This window comes from Vipera berus (genome assembly GCF_964194415.1).
Source record: "Vipera berus genome assembly, chromosome: 1".
NCBI lineage: Eukaryota > Metazoa > Chordata > Lepidosauria > Squamata > Viperidae > Vipera > Vipera berus.
In genome coordinates, this window is record NC_138202.1 from 226,614,573 (window position 1) to 226,635,982 (window position 21,410).

At 37.5% G+C, this 21,410-nt stretch overlaps 1 protein-coding gene across 1 annotated transcript in view; it reads right to left on the reverse strand.

The window, feature by feature from the left end:
* CSMD1 (CUB and Sushi multiple domains 1) overlaps positions 1 to 21,410 on the reverse strand; it is a gene marked incomplete at its 5' end in the record, with an annotated part of 1,150,904 nt that overhangs the window by 79,686 nt on the left and 1,049,808 nt on the right. The window contains 5 exons of the mRNA XM_081335496.1: positions 1,284 to 1,472; positions 8,978 to 9,124; positions 11,359 to 11,547; positions 17,957 to 18,070; positions 20,591 to 20,671. Coding sequence (XP_081191622.1) covers positions 1,284 to 1,472; positions 8,978 to 9,124; positions 11,359 to 11,547; positions 17,957 to 18,070; positions 20,591 to 20,671 — 720 coding nt within the window. The remainder of the gene's footprint in view (positions 1 to 1,283; positions 1,473 to 8,977; positions 9,125 to 11,358; positions 11,548 to 17,956; positions 18,071 to 20,590; positions 20,672 to 21,410) is intronic.

Below are 21,410 nucleotides of genomic sequence, written 5' to 3' on the forward strand. Positions count from 1 at the left end.
GGAGGTATTTTCCTTCTTGGGGATCTTTTCCAGGAAATTAAATGTAAAATAGAAAAGAGTAGATTGAATTCCTCACCCAGTTTCAAGCACACTGTTCACAGTTATACTGGTTAGTGCTTTTGGACTTCAGTTGCAAGTAGCTTGGGCTGGTCGATGCAATACGGCCAGCCTTTCTCCTGTCGAGTTAGAAGGCTTTGCCCAAGTTGAATGGAATGGCTGCTGCCATTCCAGAATCTGTGGAGCACCCTTCTTTCTTGGTCACCTCTCCGGGGCGATTTAGACCCATTTATGGTCCCCTGGGAGGGCAAAATTAGCCACGGGGATGCGAAGAATCCACAAGCCTGCAACCGGTCACTATAACGCAAAACCGGAAGTCCTCAATGACTAATTTCAAAGAGCATTTATAATCTCTTCATTCAGCACAATTGTAACTTTAAACAGTCACTGAATAAATGGCCATAACTCAAGGACTACTATCTATTTAGTAAGTTTTCTGAAATGAAGTAGTCCAACAAGAATCACTTTTTCAAGTTGTGTACACAATACTCACTTTACAGACTTTTGTAAGTTTGGAGTTACATAGGTCCTATTTTCTCCCTTTTGAAGATAGGGGGAATATTGGCCCTTCTGCAGTCAGTTGACACTTCACTTTAGTATTTCTCAAAGATATTGAAGAAATGTTTGGTCAGGCCACCCAATATAAGTTCCCTCAGTTTTCAGAACTTCATTAAATCCTTTAGTACAACCACTTTGGTTCCTTCCACTGTATCCATTGTTTTTCCTCATTGGACTTGAACTTTTAGTGCCTGGAGGTTTTTTTTGGAATTCCTGACCCATTTTTCTCATCAGTTGCTGCTGCCACAGAATCTCAGTTCTCATGAAATCATATTTGTTGGCACAGTTTGGAAGCAAATTTTTCATTCTTATATTATAAGCAGAAATTTCAAGATTAGAATTGCTGATGAAATGATATAATGGCTTGAACATTTGATAAAGCAACCCTTTTTCTTCTTCAGTGCTTAAGTTGCCATATTAACTGAATACTTTTTGTAGCATGCCCTAGATAAACCTTTCTGTTTTGTTGGCTTAGAAACTCAAATGGTACAATACATAATGAACTTGGAACAACAGGATCTGAAATTAGTTGGCTCCTAAATGCCAAAATCTCTCTGTCTCTGTCTGTCTGTCTGTCTGTCTGTCTGTCTGTCTGTCTGTCTCTCTCTCTCTCTCTCTCTCTCTCTCTCACACACACACACACACACACACACAGAGTTAAGTCTTACCTTGGCAAAGCGGTGGAGGAGAATCCCACTGATACATGCCATTTGGGTGATGTCTGCAAGTTGCATTGCTATGACCAATTATCCTGTATCCAGATTTACAATAGTAGCGAATTATGCTGCCAACTGTGTCCTTGGTCTTATTTACAATTCCACCATTCTTCACAATATGATTTAAACTGCAGTATGGAGCTGTACAGGATCAAAGTAATAAAATTAAAAGCAATATATTACTAAAAAGACAGAAGACAACTCTTCTAAAATCTAAATTTCCTTGAAAGCCATTTAAAGAATGATACTCAACTTGTCACTTATATTTCCAGTCTAAAGATTAAAACCAGGGATTTTTTTTTAATTTAATAAATGTATCTTTCAAACAAGAGGCATTTAAATCCACTATTAAATTTTAAATTTTAACAACAATTTTTTTAGGGAAATATTAAAGCTGTTAAAATCCTTGCGTGTAAAATGTCTTGATGGCATTAATCAAATGGTATGCACACTCAGTACTGGGGTGGTCCCAGAGTGCTTTCTAACACTATAAAGTCTCATTTTGTATTGAGGTAATATTAGATCTATATGGGTTGTTTCCAGGTTGTTGCACTGAATAAATCAGGACACTATACTCATTTACATCAGGTTTACTACACAGGCAGAAGATATACATTTTCACAAACTGCATTATAATTTATTTCCCCTTAAAGTACAATGTTTAATAAGTAAATAATTAAATACCTCATGTGGCTGATGAGCAATACATGCACTAATCTATTCCAAATCAATACTTTTGATGAATTACAGCAAGCTTTTTTGGGGAAACTTAAATATTAGAACAGTGAACACTATTGTCTCCGGAAAACTTACAAATGTAATATAAGAACTAAGAAATTAAAAGCACACAAATGTAATTAAATATACTACACTATGAAGACATATCACAAAATGCAGCAGAATCAGCAGCATATTCTTTGAATTATTTTTTTAGTCTAGTCCAGTAATCTAAAATCCACTCAAATATTACCTGATGTGTCCTCAAGACTGCTACCCTGAATCTAATCCTCACCAATTTGGAGAAAATGGTTGAGGAAGTAAAGATAATTGGGAGCCTGAGAGGCAATAAACATACTATTCTGGATTTTCAGAGAGCATGGGGAGGAGAAACTGTAGTCATATTTCAATATTAGACTTCAGAATAGTACACTCTGATGAACTTAGAAGGATAGTCAGAAGGATCCAATGGCTTGATAGCCTAAAAGAGAAACCTCAACTCCTCCTCTTCCACACTCTTCACATCCACACACTGTTTACTTTGTGGCAGGGGGACAGGGAGACCTTCAACAATTGTCTCAATGACCACACCAACCAACTCAGTTCTGGCAAGGTGTATTCTGAGGTATTCCAGAAATGTGCAATATAGAGCTTTACAGGTTCAAAACACTTTGAATTGGACACTGCAACAAATCTAGATGCTATTAGGTGTTATTCTACACTGGCATGGTTGTCTCATCATAATTTGCCTGCTGCATTTTTACATCAGCTACAGCTTCCCAGTTGTCTCCAAAGGCAGCCTGATGGAGGGCACTATAGTTGTCCAGCCTCATGCTGATTAAGGCACGAAGTACTGTCACCAGGGTTACAGCACCAGACGGGGCTATAACTGGTAAAGCAAGCAAATGCTTTTGTTACCTCTTCTGTAAATGCAAGAGGAACATATTTAGGATGTCAAATTCAACTCAAGATATCGCACAATTCAAGTTCCTTCTCTATGACTTCTTCCTCCTCTCACAACAAAATTGTATAAGACATCCAAAAATAATCTGGAAGTCAGAAATATTTGTTCCTGCACAGGGAAAGAAACAATGGGGAAGAAAAAGGAGGGGAAGTCCTGCTCAATGAATAGAACCTAAGATGTTCCTATGTCCTTTAGGAGGAACATTGCCTTTTAAAAAAAATAATCACTGAAAAAGGGGAAAATTGGAAAACTATCTAATGAATGACTTTATATCAGTTCTGCCAAAATTTCTATTTCCTACACACACAGCCGTATTTTCTTAAACAAACACATTGATGTATGACCTTAAGGAAAACCATAAGACACATCTTTGCTTCTCCAGCTAGCAGGTAAGTGGAGATCAAATGAATCTATTAAAATATTATGTGGGAAATAATAATATTTATAACTTTAAAAAATAAAGATGTCTTTTCGCAAATTGGTTCTTCCTGTATGTATTAGCATATAGTGTTAGTAGGGGTTTATCAGAGCTACAATGAATAATGAAGTGCTGTAGGAGCCCATTTTAATTTCAGTCTATTTATAATCAGAGTTGTTTGAGTTTTTCTCCTCCATGGTCTTTCCGTTCTTAGTAATCATTAATCATATGCTTCTTTTCAGTCATTTGCACTGAAAAGATAAGAACTTTAAAAAAAACTGTAATAAACTTATCTCTCAATAAGAAAATTGTGGATGACCCCCTTCTGCTAATAATTCTAATTTTTTTATCTGACAATTTTGTCAAAGCGTTAATGGCATTTCCAATTTTCCTCATTTCATTTTTTTTAATATGAAAAAGCCTTTTCTAAAAAATAATCAGTAACTGCCTGAATAATGAAGTGACACTATCTCTATAGAAAAGCTGCCACAGAAAGTGTAAACAGCCCAGCGGAAAACTAAAAACCTCTCCTGTTTACCACATTAGCTTTTCATGTCACTTACTACCAGTTGCATGGTCAAATTTTCAGTCAAGGTTATATCATTCAGATTGATAATTTTTGTTTACGTTTTTCTGATGTTGCTATCTCTATGCACACATATTTTTTTATGGAAATGCTGCATTTGAATTTAGATTGAATTTAGATTGAAATTCTATGTATTTTTATTTAGAATTAAGAGCTACTGTACGTAGAGGAATACCTCTTTTTAGAAAACATACATAGCATTATGTTATAAAAGCATCCATGCATAAATATAATATCGTGTATTTAAGACAGAAGACATTTTAAGCCAATAAATATTCAATCCCAAAGTATGCAAGTATTTGAATAATAACATTATTCAAAATCTGAATAAAATAGTTTGCTTCAGGGGATTATTGGGATATATCTCTGACCATAAGAAATCCCACTCTCCTACCTATGGCTTTAAAGATTTAACACCAGGTAGTGTCACCACATTTTTCAAGCACATCTTCACAGTGCATCTTCTTCTTATGTTACCTAATGAAATGTCTGCAAGAAAACAACCAAACTCAGAGAGTACCAAGGACCCCACAGTTCAAGCCTAAGCTGCAAATATTCTCTCCTATCAGTACATCTTCTCAATAATAAAGTATTGGTATTAGAAAATCAGAGCCACTGTATTCTGCAATCATTATCAATTTCTGAAGATGTAATGAGTAGATATTTATTATTTTATTTATTTTAGTTGTTAAATTTATATTGCCACCCTTCTCACTTTTATAATTATGGGTGCCCTACAAAATTAATTTGGAAATGCAAACAAAAATCCAAGTAGTCCTGAATAAACCCACTAGAAGATTCATAGATGTACAATAAACATTGCTTTCTCTAAAGAAAAATTCTGCTTCAATATCACCATCTCCAGGTACTGCTGTGAAAAACTCCTGTGAAAAATTGTATAGTTCAGTAACACAGTTAGGTGAGCAATAATCCTACTTCCTAAATGGGACATTGGGTCAGTGGAAAATAGTCTGTTTTGCTGTTCCTTTTTTGCTTTCAGTGCGAACATTCATATTTCATTTCTTCCCCCCAGGTTACTGTTGAGAAACCTGATATATTTCCATCTATCCTACTGGGAAGGTCATCACAGAATGCTTAGCGACCTGATATTTATCTTCCCCTTCTCCATTGCTCATTCTTTCCTTCACCTAGCCAACAGAAGTCTTTAGTACACACGCAGACACTCTGTCCACCTGTGTTTGCAAAAGTGTTTTCTAACAAATTTCTGAAAATACATAAGAACATGAGTGGAGATCTGAGTGAAAATGTAATGTTAAAATGGTGTTCAAGCATTGAATATAAAAAGCAAATTGTTGTTTGCGGCATACAAATGTCTCTGTGGGGTGGTTTGGGACAGTCTGGTGGGAGGAAGGGAATCAGGTGGCTCTCATTGCTATTGAAACCTTCTCCATTAAAACTAAAAAGCTAAAATACTTAGAACATCCACAGCTTCAGAAATTTAGTCATTCTGTTTTAGGGTTTGCATCTGAATAGGTTATATCTGTAAAACTAACATACTGATCTTAGTTTTAATGTATTTAGTTCATCAGAAAAGCCAGTTTGGTGTAGTGGTTATGGTACCAAGCTAGAAACCAGCATACAGTGAGTCAGAGGGGGGACTTTGGGCCACTCATTCTCTCAGCCAAGGAAGAAGGCATCAACAGGCCACTTCTGGAAATGTTGCCAATGCCTTCTTCTTAGGCTGATGCAGAAGCTACTTCTGCAAATCTTGCCAACTAGTCCAGGCAGTTGGCAGGGAGTCCATTCTCATTTAAAGGTATCCTCACTAAAATAAAATAAAAAATGATCCAGGTGCATTGTTGTCAACCTTGTAAGGTAGCACCCTGGAAATGCCTAGAAATATTAGCTCTAATCTTATTATAAAGTCACATGAACAGAATCTTGCAAGGCTCTCACCCTTTGCCCTTGCAGTCCAAGAAATTAGGGAATGTCCCTTCTGGGATCTTTTCCATGGCCCCATTCCTTCTGCAGACTCAGATACCTCCTATCTAAATGACGTCTAGCCTGTGGCTCTTCCTCCTGTTTCCCAAGGTCATTCCTGCATATCATTAACTAAGCACCAAAAGGTTCATCTGACTGTTACTAGATACAGCTTTCTTTCTTCATGAGGCTTGTTTGCATCTCTCATCACATTTTGTGATAACACAACTGAATTCTGCAACAATGCTTTGGATTTTAGAATCTGTAACTGAGCACTTCAACAAATTCCACACAATATTCTGGACATATGCTATTTGCCAAACCTTGTGCAAAGTCACGTTTGTCGAAACAAGGAGGAAGGCAGGGAGGCAGTAAATCATTCCAATAGGCTGATAGTTATGTGGTGGCCTGCTGGCTCCATCACAGCTGCCATAGCATCAATAGCTTTTCTGGGCCCCCCATTTCCTTTCCCATTTTTTATGCTATTGACTTTTCTTATTAATATTCAAACCCAATTGCTTACCCTGCTGCTTGCTGTTATTCCTTTCTCCTGCTGTCTCTCCTGCACTTGATGTAAACTTACATGACATGAAGAGAACTATGCAGCTTTTCAGGTCATGCTGTTTGTGAAACAGGAGAAAGTTTAAGCTGAGCTAGTCTACTGAGTTGCTTGCCTTATGCATACAGTTAGGCATTTGTATCCCAAAAAGCTATTCATTTGCAGTTTGGAATTAACAGTGCTTCATATGTCTTTTCTAAATTTTCAGTATCCATAGGAACATTTTATACTTTTTAACTAATCCTTGAACAAGATAACTACTATACAATAATATATATATATTTTTTACATTTTCAAAATAGTTTTTTTTTCCCTTTTGTGCTTTGTGAAGGCCAACATCATGTTAATTTAGAAGGCAGAGAGAGAGAGAGAGAGGACTTGTCTTACTAGGCATCCCTAGCATGGGAGAGGTGACTACAAAAAAAAGAAAGAAAGCTCAGCATATACACCATTATAGGATTAGCGTCTCAACGTACTTGCTTATAAATATAAAATCAGAATTACAGTATTCTGATATCTTTCCAGTAGGATAAACAGTCAAAATTATACAAGATTAATCTAAGTTGAATTGTAAAATAATTCTGGAAAGAAAGAAAAAATATCTACCAATGACGCTGCCTATTCATTCACTCACTCACTCACTCACTCACTCATTCATTCAATTTATATGCTACCCATCATGATACCCAACGTGACTCTTTAGAGAGGGAGACAGAAATGAAATCTTCTGAATTTGACATACAAACAATCCATTTCAGGACCAAAATCTATACAACACATATATTTATATTAAGCCAGTAATATAATTGTTCTTTGTTAGAGCTTATTATTGCTAAAAATCAGAGCAGTGTATAAAAAGTAACCTGCTGAAGATATTTAGCTTGCTATTTGTTTAGCAGTGCTAGCAAAGATGTCAGACAAACAATACTGATAGTCTTGTTTGGGATATTTTTCCCCTTTTCCTTTGCAGTCCATTGAGACACTCTGCAATTTTCTTTGGATGCATTAAACTACACACAAATCACACAAACAGAAGAATTATAATTAGCTTTCACTTAGTATACTTTCAGATAGAAAAAGGTATCGATTTCATAAAGTATTACTGAATTTTCTAAGTTGTACTGTGGAGGAAACTGAACTGAAATTCTCAGAGTTTGTTCACTTTTAAAAATAAAAAGTAAAAATATTATGCTAAGATGTTCACACATGTATGTATGCATGGTTATTAAATTTTTATGCCACTCATATCCCCTACAAAACTCCCATGTTTTTTTTTCATATAACTGGCATATCTATTTTAAAATAACATATTTCTAAGTGGGAAATAAATTTCACTTAAAATAAACCCATTATTATATGGAACTGATTTCAAATAGTTTTTCCTATGCATGGTCATTCTAAAACCTGCAAATTATTTTCACAACATAGAAAAGTAAACAGTAAACATATTTATTACAATTCTACAATATATAGGCATTTGGTACAAAGAACGTCTAAAAAAAGATGAAACATGTATTTGTGTCCACTTGCATCATGACCTCAAGTGCATACGCACGTTTGCATTATGAAATGATATTTATTTCATAGTTGGTTCCTTTCTTATCCCCCCAGAGACATGCAGTTTTGATGATGTAATTATTAAATACCATGCCCTTAGGTTTTATCTCTAAATAATGATTTCCTTTCAGATTTAGCCCACTTCAACAGAAACCATTTTGGTAGACTACAAAAAGTTGTTTGTACTGAATACCAGATTTAATTCATAACCCTACATTACTTTTTTAAATTGGCATTGGAATTTGTTCTCTGCAAGGAATGCACATCTGAATATTTTTACGTAGGTTAAGAATAGGACAAAGGAATCATGCAGATGCTTCAATATCTGGCAGTGAAAAAGAGTTCACACAAGTAGAAAGGGGAGCAGTTTCTTTGAAAACCATTAATCATCCAAAAGTACATTTTCTGGTTGTTGATTTTTGGCTCCATCAGTAACTACATTTTCATACAGAAATAACACACCATATAAAATATTGGCACAGTAGAAAATTAAAATAATCAAGGAATAATGATCTCTAGTCATTCACATATAGTTAGTTACAATAATGGAGTACATTTCCAGTTTTCACAGTTTTCTTCATTCTCTGCAGTGGTGTACAAGAGTTTTGGTTGTGTTTTGTTTTGTTTTTGCAGAGTATTCTGTAAAGTAATTTTAAATAAGACAATTGGTTACTTCAGCCCAGTATTATCTGTTCTGACTGGTAAAGCTCTGGAGAGGCTTAATAGATGTCAATAGTTTATCAGTAGTTCTACTAATTAAGTAGATATCAGGTAGTGAAAACTAGAGAATTTTGCTAGAAGTATTTGCTATTTATTGGTATGGGCTCTCTGCATATTCTTATAAATCTTCTCTTTTTAATGAGCACATTATAAGCAGGTCTTTAATGCTGAATTTACTACTTACCTGAATAACGTATCTTGAATCCTTTTTTAGTAGTTGCATGGTCAGTTGACCAACGCAGATACAACTGATTGGATTTGCTTGTATAGTTAAGTTGCCCAGTATGATTTCCACTCAAGGCAACCAGCAAAGGGCTTTGTCCAGAAGAACCTGTGCAAAATATATCAAAATGTTAATAATCCTGTCACATATCTTAAGATTATTGGAAATGCCTTGAAATAATATTTGTTTTAACACTAAAGAGACATTTTACCAGTGCTTGTCAAATTAAAATGAGGTCTGAATTCCAATATGGATTCATGTAATTAGTACCATTTGGACTAAATTGAAAATTGGATGAAGTGCATTATTGGCATGCATTAGAACACAGACCTGTCATCAAATTCTATAATTAAGGTCATCTAAAGTATTAGTAATCTTTCTTTTTAATAGATACCAAGTGATCAAAATCAGTTAAAGATAGGGTTCCTTATGACTTGAAACCTGGATCAGTAAACCAGTAAATTGGTCTCAGTAGGTAGGTAATAAAAGGGACGTGGTGGCTCAGTGGGTTAGGACACTGAGCTTGTCGATCAGAAGGTCGGCAGTTTGGCTGGTCGAATCCTGAGTGCCGCGTAACAGAGTGAGCGCCTGTTACTCGTTCCAGCTTCTGCTAACCTAGTAGTTCGAAAGCACATAAAAATGCAAGTAGAAAAATAGGGACTACTCCGGTGGGAAGGTAACAGCGTTCCGTGCGCCTTTGGCGTCTAGTCATGCCGGCCACATGACCACAGAGACATCCTCGGACAAGCGCTGGCTCTTCGGCTTTGAAACAGAGATGAGCACCAGCCCCTAGAGTCAAAAACGACTAGCACGCATGTGCGGGGGAACCTTTACCTTTACATTTAGGTAGGTAATATTTGTTGAAAGAAAGAAGGTAGGAAAATCTTTGACTTTTGATTTTAACAGAAGTAACAGTAAATACGCAGGTTTGTTTTGAAAAGAATTGGAAAAACATTAAACAGAAGCAGGGTGGAATATGCTTGAAACTTTTCTCCCATTTCATATTGAAAAAAAACTTAGGTTTCATGGGGATAACAACCTCTTCAGTACAAGTGGAGGCCACTATAACAAATTCAAATAAGAGAAAACCCAAACATTAAAAAACTAAAATGGTAAGTAGATAATTAGGTTATTAATCAATGTTGAATGACTAAATGAGGATAAGAACATTAGTCTGCTTCATTTGAAAAGAAATATTTTTCAAAGGCTGAAAATAATCAACAAGAAATCACATTTCTTCAGGAGTGATGGAAATGAATTTATTTAGGAAGTGTAACACATTTAAAACAGACTCTAGATTAGCAAGAGAAAACATTTCTCCTTGAAACACAAAAGCAGCTGTTCCCCTTAGATGTGTTCCACAGCCACTTCAAAGTGTGTCTATGTGTGTGTGTGTGCGTGCCTGCAGAACCAACTTTGCTATTGGTACTACCTGTGGAGGAAAGCAACACTGTATGTATACACATCTATAGGCAGCTGGAGACGAGTTTGAAAGATATGCTGAAATCTTCCAAAAGATGTATAATAGCTTCTGTGATGCTTCAAGGAAGAGTGCTTCAATTCCACCAATGTATCCCTTTTGGATACTTTGCTTAAAAGTAAAAGATGTGGATCTATTTTTTATAAACACCAAAATACACAATTTAATATGTATTAGAGCTTGTTGTTGCAGAGGTTCTATTTTTTAAAAAAATCCCATTTATATCCCGCCCTTCTCCGAAGACTCAGGGCGGCTTACAATTTAAGCACAAACCAATGTGCTTAGCAATAATTTTATTTATTTATTATTTATTTATTTTTATTACATTTATATCCCGCCCTTCTCCGAAGACTCAGGGCGGCTTACAAGCTTAGCAGTAGCCTTCATTCTATGTATATGCCTGCTTATTAGGGCTTTCACACACCCACAAGCGGCATTATTACAAAGTCAGCTTAATTGCCCCCAACAATCTGGGTCCTCATTTTACCTATCTCGGAAGGATGGAAGGCTGAATCAACCTTGAGCCTGGTGGGATGCGAACCTGCAATAATTGCAGGCAGCTGGTGTTACTTAAGGAGGCATTAGCCCACTGCGCCACCAAGGCTTATGTATTTAGAAAATGAGATTATACATAACAAGGCCATAAAAAAAATTACTGTGCAAAAAACTGACTAAAATTTACTGCTTTGGGGAAAAAAGACAAAATCTGAACCTATGTAAACCCCTTGGATATCAAAGCTTGGTTTTTATTTACAAACTTAGATATGTGGAAATGCAGATAAGGAGACTGAATAATGAGGGCCATATGAACTTTAATTCCTTCCACATTATTGAATCAACAAATAAAAAAAAAGAATCTCACCATCAAAGATTTCCAGCTCATCAAATTGCTTTTCGCTTTGAAACGATTCTACAAAAACAGTGATATTATAATTTGGCTCAACTTTTAGTGTCCAGGCACACGTTTGTGAATTGAGATAGTTTCCCGGATAACCTGGACTCAGGATTACACCAGATGACACTGTATGAATTTCATTTGCTGGGCACTGTGCTATAAAATACAAGGGAGATAGGGGGGAAAATGGGGGTGGGGAATAAAGTAGTTTACTTTCTTAAATTGCCACTTTTTCATAAATATGAAAAGAGATGTTCAATCCATTTTTGAAATTTATTGCTTATTGAAGCAAAATGCAGATTTTCTCCTTGAAACAAGATATAACACATGTTGCTTTCATAAAACCCTCCATGCTTCAGAAACTAGATCTGCATACAGAAATTACCTTTACCTTGATGGTGAAGTAAAATTAAAGGAGTGTCCCTCTTGAATAATATTTATTTCAGTCTATTTAGCTTAAATCTATTTTCAGTAATATAATGAATAAATAAATGATAATAAAAGAAAAAAATGCTATGTAAATTTATCATAACATCACATATATTTGCTTAGCCCCTTAGAAGTTGTTAGGCCTCCCTACACCATTCTCAGAAGAATAACCAGTTATTCTTCAGAATGCTACAGATTCTTGGTTCATATTTCATATTTTACACTATAATGGTAATGTTTAGCATGATAACTGAAGGAAGAAGATATGCACAAAGGAAACAATAATGCAGTAATTATTTAAATCACTTGTAGATTATAATGAAGGAGGAGGAGGAGGAGGAGATTCTAAAGTGCTAAAGTCTTATAAAATTTTACAGGGATTTCAAACATTAGACTTTTATTTTTATGTTATGTACTATTAAAATTTGAACAGTGATGAAGAATATTATCTTGTTCTTAATACCCCTGAAATGTTTTAAGTTGGGAGAAGATATCAAGCAACTTTTAGGGCCAACAATATCTGAATGAAAAATTGAATGCAATTGAGTGAAAAGTGAGTTCTAAATTTCAATAGATGCAGAGCTTAGAAAGGGAAGATTGGAAACTGGACAAAAATTGTCCAGACTAGCTGGCTTAAGTGATGGCTCCTTGAGAAAGGGAAACAACACTAGCTCCTTATCAGCTGACAGAATCACTCCTTCCTCCAAACAAGAGTTAACCACCCCTGGACCCAAGCACATGTCTCCCCCCCCCCCGATAGATTTGACTTGACTCAGGAGGGGATCTAATACAGGCATGGCTGAACTAACAGCAGGAAGAGTCCTGTCCCACTTCTTCAAGCTCAGCAGGATCAAATGTTTTCTCAGATAACCTTGTAAGATGTAGTCCCCATGACCTCCAGTGGCCCTATTTTAAGGCTGAATCAGTCTTTGAGGAAATATATAGTAAAGATCTTGCATGAGGTTTCTCTTTTTTCCAAAACAGCTAGAATATAAATTGGAGACCAAAGCTGCATATCATTTGCCATTCTATTTCTATTAATCACAAAGACCCAACATAATTATGATTTGATTATCCACATATTCTTTCTTTGCAGTTTGACTCAATCATGAGAAAATTCTCTGATTCACAAGCTGATGATTGGTTTATTCAGCTGGAACAGGAAGGTGAACAGAACTAGCGCAAAATTTGTTCACTTTTAATTTTTGCATAAAAAGTGATCATAGACCTACTAATTGCAAGGAGGAAGTTTCTGTATTCTAGTTTCAGTATGTCCATCTGTGAGTTTATACTATTCAGTGTTTTTCCTTTTAGTTTTAAAATACTAAATATTTTTCTTTCTTTTTTTTAAAGTAAAGGACTGGCACTTTCTTGAATATTATTTCATTTTTTTCTTGCCCCAAGAAAATATGTTCCTGGGGGGAGGGGGAAGCTTGAGGTGCCGAGGTGTGTTTGCTTTGCTCTGTCTCTTGCTCTATCCTCTTTGATGTGTCTCTAACGGGGTGAGAATGGAATGTACCTCCAGCCATCTGCCTTATCTCTGAGCACTGAAGAAATGGTACAGACACCTAACAGACTTGGAAGCAGCACCTTATCACTCTGTTCCCACAGTGTTTTCACACCTGCAGATTGGCCTGTTTGAACCATCTGGATGGACAGTTAGGGTGGGGTTACTATGGACACTTTTAATTACTTGATTCACACGGGAAACCCTCAGATACTGCCTTCTATTCCTGCTGTCAACACCTCCCAATAAAAGTTCCTTTTGAAATGATGCCATTTCAAAAGTTCTGCTTTCTTGGGAGAACTGATTGAGGCAGGTCCTTACATTAGGAAGGATCTGCAAAGTGGTCAACCTGGAGGGAGGACCCCTACTGTGGGGACCATGCAAAAGATGGTGAGAGAGGAGAAGGCAACCTTAGTGGGGAAGCTACCCCCCAGGCTGGCCTGAGTAGGAGCATCTTGGATTCCTTTAGTTCATCCGATGAGGCTGTGACCAGAGAAAGTTGGGAGAAACCAAGGTGGTTGATGACCATTGGAAAGAAAGAAGAATGGGACGAAAAAGCCAGGAAGGTAACCCTTAAGCGTGGCAGCCACTAGCTGGCGTACAAGTGAGAGATGAAGTGGTAACTCAACCTCAGCGAGGACAACGAGAGACCAGCCCAGTCTGACCTCTTCCTCAAACAAGCCATCAGCCTGATGGTGGAAGCTTTCAAATCCCTAGAGGAGGAGGAAGACCCATGCCAGGGCTCACTGGCCTCAGAGATGGCAGAAGAGGAGTGCCGGGAAAGTGAGGTGGCAGTCCCAGGCCCATCTACCAGTGCGTCGAAGGCAGCAGAAGCTATGGCAGCGGCTGCTACCCCAGCACAAGACATCCCAGATGGGAGAGATGGGCACCAGGCCAGGCAGAGAACTCACTGACCTGACTGAATGTTCCCACCCTTGGGAGTGAAGTACAATGGGGCACCTCAGCCGCTGGGATTTTTCCTAGCCCATGTTCTGAACTACACGGAGGAATATGGCTGAGACATCCCCAGTGACAACAGATGGTTGAGAGTTGTAACCATGGCCTTGGAGGGAGCAGCAGCTCAGTGGATGGTGACTCTGCACAATGCCAACACCCCTGAAGTATGAAACTTCAACCACTTCATGCCTGCCCTGAGGAGGAGGTTCGAGGACCCTTTAGCCGAGAGAAAGGCTAGAGAGCGCATCAAAACAGTGAGGCAAGGTCATTATACAGCTGAATATATGAAGGAATTTAGAGACCTTGCAAGCCGACTCAGCTGGCTGGAGGATGTCCTAGTGGTGGTGAACCTTTTAGAGACCGAGTGTCCAAACTGCAACCCAAAACCCACTTATTTATTGCTGGGCGCCAGGTGGGTGTGGCCCACTGGGTGGGTGTGGCTGTGGTGGTCATGGAAGATTGGGTGGGTGTGGCCAAGGTGGGTGTGGTCACCTCAAAATTGCTTGTGGGGAGGGACACCTGTGTGGGGTAGGCAGGTTTGGGGGAGCTCCAGGAGGTCTCTGGCAGATGGGGCGGTAGGCAGGAGACTCATCCTGTGGGGTGAGGCGAGGCAGGGTAGGGTGCCATTGCCATGGGGCAAGACAAGGGCTGGGGCAGCTGCTACCTGACACCGTCAGCCCCCGCACACAGAGGCCAGCAAGTGCATGGGGGCTAATGATGTCTGTCAGTAGCTATGGCCTGCCAGCCCCTTGACAGGCACACTCTGTGGCTCCGCAGCCCGTCACCAGCAGTTCAAAGAAGCCGCCTCCAAGATGGATGGTTGGCCAACAGGTGAGGAGGTGATGCAGTGGGTCGTGCCTGGGAAAAGGAGAGCATGCGAGGCCAGGAGGGACGGGATGGGGGGAGGGAAACCAGCCATGCTGGGATGCATTCAGCCACGTGGGACTTCGGCGAATTAGCAGGCAGCTGGTAGAAGAGGGACAGTTGCCACCTCCGGGGCATGGCACAGGTGCCCACAGAGAGAGCACTGAGTGCCGCCTCTGGCACCCATGCCATAGGTTCGCCACCACTGTCCTAGTGGGCCATTTCAAAGACGGGCTGAATCCCCATAGGAGATCCAGACTGAATCCAGGACTGGTGTATCCTGTATGAAGAAGCTGAGATCAACCAAGCTTGAAGGCAGTGACACCTTGGGTAAACCTGGAGATTCTCCCCCTCAGGGGGAAAACGGGAGGCGACAAAACCAACCTCTGTGACACCACACTCAGAGTGCAGTAAAGAGGAGCATCGAGCTGCCAAATGCCATTCGAAGATTCCCATGCAAAAGCCCAACTGAGCCAGTGGAAGGAAACCTGAGAAGACTCCACCGCAACCCAAAGAGACCGTCATGAAGAGCACTGAGGTTGTTAAGGTCCCACCAGAATCCCCTGACAAGCAACTCTGAAGATGAATCTCTGATAAGTGGACCCGTCATGACCCTCACCAGAACCATAGAACTATTGAACCCAGGGATGCCGAGAAAGGTAACGCTGAAGGTCCTATGGACTCGGGCTGCACCCGTTGCCTCATAAGCCCAACCTTGGTGGGGAACCTAGGAATCCTGGAGAGGAGGCTGAAGAAGCCAATTTCATTTGGCCAATTAGATGGGTCCCAGCCACCCTTTCCACCCAGCCAATCCAACTCACGATGGGGGATTACACCAAGACTTTAACTTTTATAGTGACTCCAGGCATGGAGTGGCCCTTAATCTTGGGGATGGCATGGTTGTGGAAGGGTGGACTGGAGAACTGGAGACCTGAAGTTCCCAAAGCAAAAGCACACCACCCAGAGTGGAAAGTGAAGGACAAAGGGAAAAGGAACTCCAGAGGTAGTAGCAACGGTGAAATATTGGGGATTGGAAATGATACCCGAGGAATACCAGGATTTAGCTGAAATGTTCAGCAAAGAGCGGTCCGACGAGCTGCCCCTCCCATCGGCCCACCAACTGTGCCATTTCAAGAGTTCTGCTTTCTTGGGAGAACTGATTGAGGTGGCTCCTTACAGTCGGTGTTTATAAAAAACTGAGACAGTTTAAACAGATATTTCCTAGATAAATGTAGTTCTCCTTTATCAATCACAATTAGAACTGGCAACTCAGTCATTAAGCAAAGTGGTTGTGACTGTCTTTATGATCTTATTTCTGCTTTCAGAGGCTTTACAGATCTGTGAAGGTCATAAATGCAAGGATTGGTTGTTAATTTACTTTTTCATCACCACTGTAACAGCAAATGGCTGCTAAACAAGACAGTCATTAAAAGAGGATTTCCTATACTTCAGAATTATGAACAATGAAGCAAATGAGTTTAAGTACTAGAATTAAATGATAATTCTATTATAATTACCAATAAAGGAGAATTATAATTGTCCCATTATTTTTATAGTTGCTACTTTTCAAATATAATATTTAGTTTTTATGGAATATTTAGTTTTCTGGCAATATTTAGTTGTTTGACTGCAGTGAAATTTAACTTCAGAGTTCTGACTTGAGATTCTTATCACACTGGCCAACTTCTTATTGACATATAAAACTTCTTTAATCTTATTAAAAGTGGATCCGGTCTACTTGCATTTAGAAGGAAGAGAAGGAATCACACTCCCCACAATATCATCCTCCATGAGTAGAAGGTGGCCATATATAGTCAGAATTTCTTTTATGCATAGACAAAACCATGATTGATAACTCAGAATAGTTGATTATGTCGACAACTTTCATGAATAAAGAAAGCTGTTTCCTAGAAATGGTTGTCCTCTACACATAGAAACTCAAATAAGGAGTATGGACCTCAGGTGGATATAACTATTAGCAGTAAGCATAAGTAGACTATTCTTACTTTTAATATATCTTAAGAGGGAAAAATCTACCTGTTTCACTAACAAATAAAAGAAAACACTGACTTAAACTTATATAATATTCCGTATGCCAAGAATCCAACAGTTTCTGTGCAACATATGGAAGTCTGGGCACATACATTGAAACTATTATAGCATGGTTCTAGAATTTTCAGTAAAAAGTCAGATTTATTGTGCTTTTCATATAAATCTAAAATGCAATTGATTCTATATTTTGTCATCTGAGTTGTTGTCTCTAATATTATGCCACATTATCTTATATAGGGCCCAATATCTATTGCTAAAAAATTCTTCTCATTATTTTGGTTCTGATATTTGTGCAATATTCTATGATAACAGTAATTTGTTCTTATATTTATTCTGAAATCATTACATTTCACAGCTAAAACTATTCCGTTTTTTCTTTAATTTAACATATTGCTATGTTACCCATGGACAGAGATTGATAGAAATCACAGAGGGAAAACTATTTTAAACTGTTTGATTAAATGTTCTTTTATAATAAAACATAACTCCTTTAAAAACTCTGATAAAGAGACACATATTGGATTTAAAATGTGCTCATCCATGAATACTGAAGTAAAACAAGATACAGAAATAACTTGTTTCATAGAGCAAACTTCTGAAAACAAAATTATCTTATGCTGAAAACCCATTTCAATACATTTTCATTATAATTCCTAGTTAGCACATTCTTGATTTCAAGCAAATTTAAATATCAAATAGAATATGTGAAAAACTCTTTCATAATCTCTCTATACAGTATAGTTATTGCATACATACCTTCACAAACTGGAGGAGAACCCTCAAACTGAAGTTGGGCTTTTAACTTACAGAACATCATGTCATTTCCAACCAAAGTATAGCCAGGGTGACACTTGTATTTGACAAAGTCTCCTGAAATAATTTAAAAAGAGAAAGGAAAGGAAGCATATCAAAATCTAGATTACAGCAACATTATGTGTCATATCTTTCCATATCTTTCTGTCATTGCTTCAACCAGATCCACAAAATAAATATTTTTTTAATATCATGGAATATTATGGAAAGATGAGTAAAATGAGTAAAAATTAACACAAACCAAACTAGAACAAGAAGGAAAAAAGAAAAAGAGGAAATAAAAGAGAAAGCTAAAATACAAAAACAAAGATAGACAAAAATAGAAAAGAAGGAAGATATAAAGAAATAACTTACGGTATCTTCTTTACAGCAGTTATAAGCACAATTCTAGATTAACCTCCTTCTCTAAAATTACATCATGACTTTCTTCTTTCTATAATTTATTCTAATCTAATTGTCAAAACCATAGATCATGTTCTTTGTTTTTGTTTTACTTAAAAGGTCTATAAAGGATTTTCCATTCAGCAATAAACATGCTGTCTTTTTTCTAATTAAACAGAACAATTTAGCCATCTCAGCAAGCTCATCAATTCATAGTCTACATTTTCTTCTTTACTTTGTATAAATGTGTGCCAATACACATGTATGTCTTAATGAACCAGAATACTGGCTTGCTATCTTAGCTTGAGAGCATGCTTGCGTTAAAACTGGACTTTTGTTGTGCTTGCAGCATATGGCCAGAATGTATAGAAAATTACTCCTGGCTTAAACATGATCAGGGAGTGCTACATGGCACCCCGATATACTAAGGCTGATAACTTAGTCACTATCTACTCTATCTCACTAAAATGTGATATGAGAAAATGAGATAGATAGATAGATAGATAGATAGATAGATAGATAGATAGATAGATAGATAGATAGATAGATAGATAGATAGATAGATATCCATCCTGCCTTTTACACAAGGGGAAATTGGCTTTCATACAGCATAAGAGTTCCATTCTTTCAGTTTAGAAGAGGAAACAATCACTTTCACATTGGCCATTGTATCTAATATATAAATTAATTAATTAGCTAAAGGTAGGAAAGGCACCAGGAGATTACAATATTCCCTCAGGGTCAGACTGTGGAGTGCAGTTTTGGCTTCTCTTTTTAGATACAGGACTAGATCAACACAGATTCCTATCATCATTCCCATCTTTACTTTCGACAAAATTGAGACTTTAGAACCTTTACAACATATGACCAGAATAGGCAGGCTCCATTACAGTCATATGTCAAGAACTACCTGTAACATATTCAATTTGTTTCCACTAGAATAAATAGGGCTCAGATTGGGATTTTAATATAATTTTGACAAGCAGTTAAATCTGAAATATGTTTATGCAGGACTACATTCATCCTTCTTTAACAAGGCTTTTTCAGCAAGATTTATATATACCTTTAGGATTTCATCATTAACACAGTTTCAATTTCTAGACTTTTAATTAAAGGAGTATCTTGTAAACATGCTGGAATGATTGCTGACTACATACTTCTACTTTTTAGTTACAATTTCCTCACTGAAATGCATTTGTTTTATAAAATAATTTATTGTATACACATTCTTTTGTTTTCTTATAACATTTTCTCTGCATCTGGAGTGTGTTTTCCAATCTGACCCACTAACAGGAGAACTAGAATTTGGAGTGACTTTTTTAATGAAAAATATGTCACCATAAGAGAAATAACAATCATGTAATACAGTTGTAAAGGTAAAGCTTCCCCCGCACATGTGTGCTAGTTGTTTCCGACTCTAGGGACGCGGTGGCTCAGTGGGTTAGGATGCTGAGGTTGTCGATCTGAAGGTCAGAAGTTTGGCGGGTTGAATCCCGAGTGCCGCGTAACAGAGTGAGCGCCTGTTACTCGTCCCAGCTTCTGCCAACCTAGCAGTTCGAAAGCACGTAAAAATTCAAGTAGAAAAATAGGGACCACTACGGTAGGAAGGTAACAGCGTTCCGTGCACCTTTGGCGTCTAGTGATGCCAGCCACATGACCACAGAGACGTCCTCGGACAAGCGCTGGCACTTCGGCTTTGAAACGGAGATAAGCACCGGCCCCTAGAGTCGGAAACGACTAGCACGCATGTGCGGGGGAACCTTTACCTTTACCTAATACAGTTGTATTGGAAATAATCAAACACAAATGTGTACTATATATCTACACCTGTAGCCTCAGTGATTGTTGCTTTTGATTGATTATTTAATACTGGTATTTCTACACTGTTCTATGCCAAAAACAAACAAACAAACAAACAAAAACCCTCTGACCGAAATATTATGATATAAAGATTGAAAAAAAAGATAATTAGCATAGATTGTTTCAGTTTAAGAACTTTAATGTTTAAAACATTAAACATTCTTTTAAAAAAACTGGAATGCTTCCATCTAAGTATATTTAGGTGAATAGGAATAAACTACACATCTTCCAACATTAAGAACATTTTAGAACATTTGAAATGCATTAATAATATCAGTTAAGTAGCAGTCTGAATTGACAATAAGTATATACATGGGGTAATATAGACATTTTTACCTATTTCAAAATCATCATCTTCAGCAAGCAATTCAGCATGCAGAACTGCTGGAGGAGACTGGCACTTCTTAAGCTGATATGCTATGGAATCAAATCAAAATTGGATTAGTAATGGTTTGAAAGCAAGTTTTACTACAAGGTGAATGCCATCTAACAATATTTGAGGAAAAGGTGCGATGGTGCACAAATATTATAACACAGATGGCAAAATAGGCATTGTGAAAAAAATCATGAGAAAAATCTGTTATTTACAGCTACTGATCATATGGGCTGATCATATGATCATATTCCCATGTGGAATATTGGGATTACAGTGTCCATATATGCTTATCTTTGCACAAATCAAAAGAAAATATTTTGTTAATTTTAATTTCTTATTGAGAATATATATAAGTGCATGTATAGAAATGTACATATGTCATACACACCCTCCTTCATATTGCCATTTCAATATAGCCAAAGGTCTCATCTACTTTCCTTATAATTAGTGTTTTTCCTCAAAAAATAAGATGGTGACAAAATGAAAATGAATAAAAAGCATTTTAAATAACACAAGCAGTCTCTTTAGAAACTTCTTGCTGTATGATTCTCTTTTTTTCTGATAATCAGTAAAAAATGATGTCATTTTATAGCTTCAAATGAGGAAATGTCCCATGTCTGAACAGTTCAAGCTGTTTTGACAGGAAATTAGAATATCAATGTGTTTTGCTAATACCTCCAAGTCCTTAGGGCTTACTTAAAAATATGTGGTCTGGGTTAAGTGCTTAGGGCTTTCCCTTAAAATATTAAAAGCCAAGTAACATGTATTAAATATTTACCT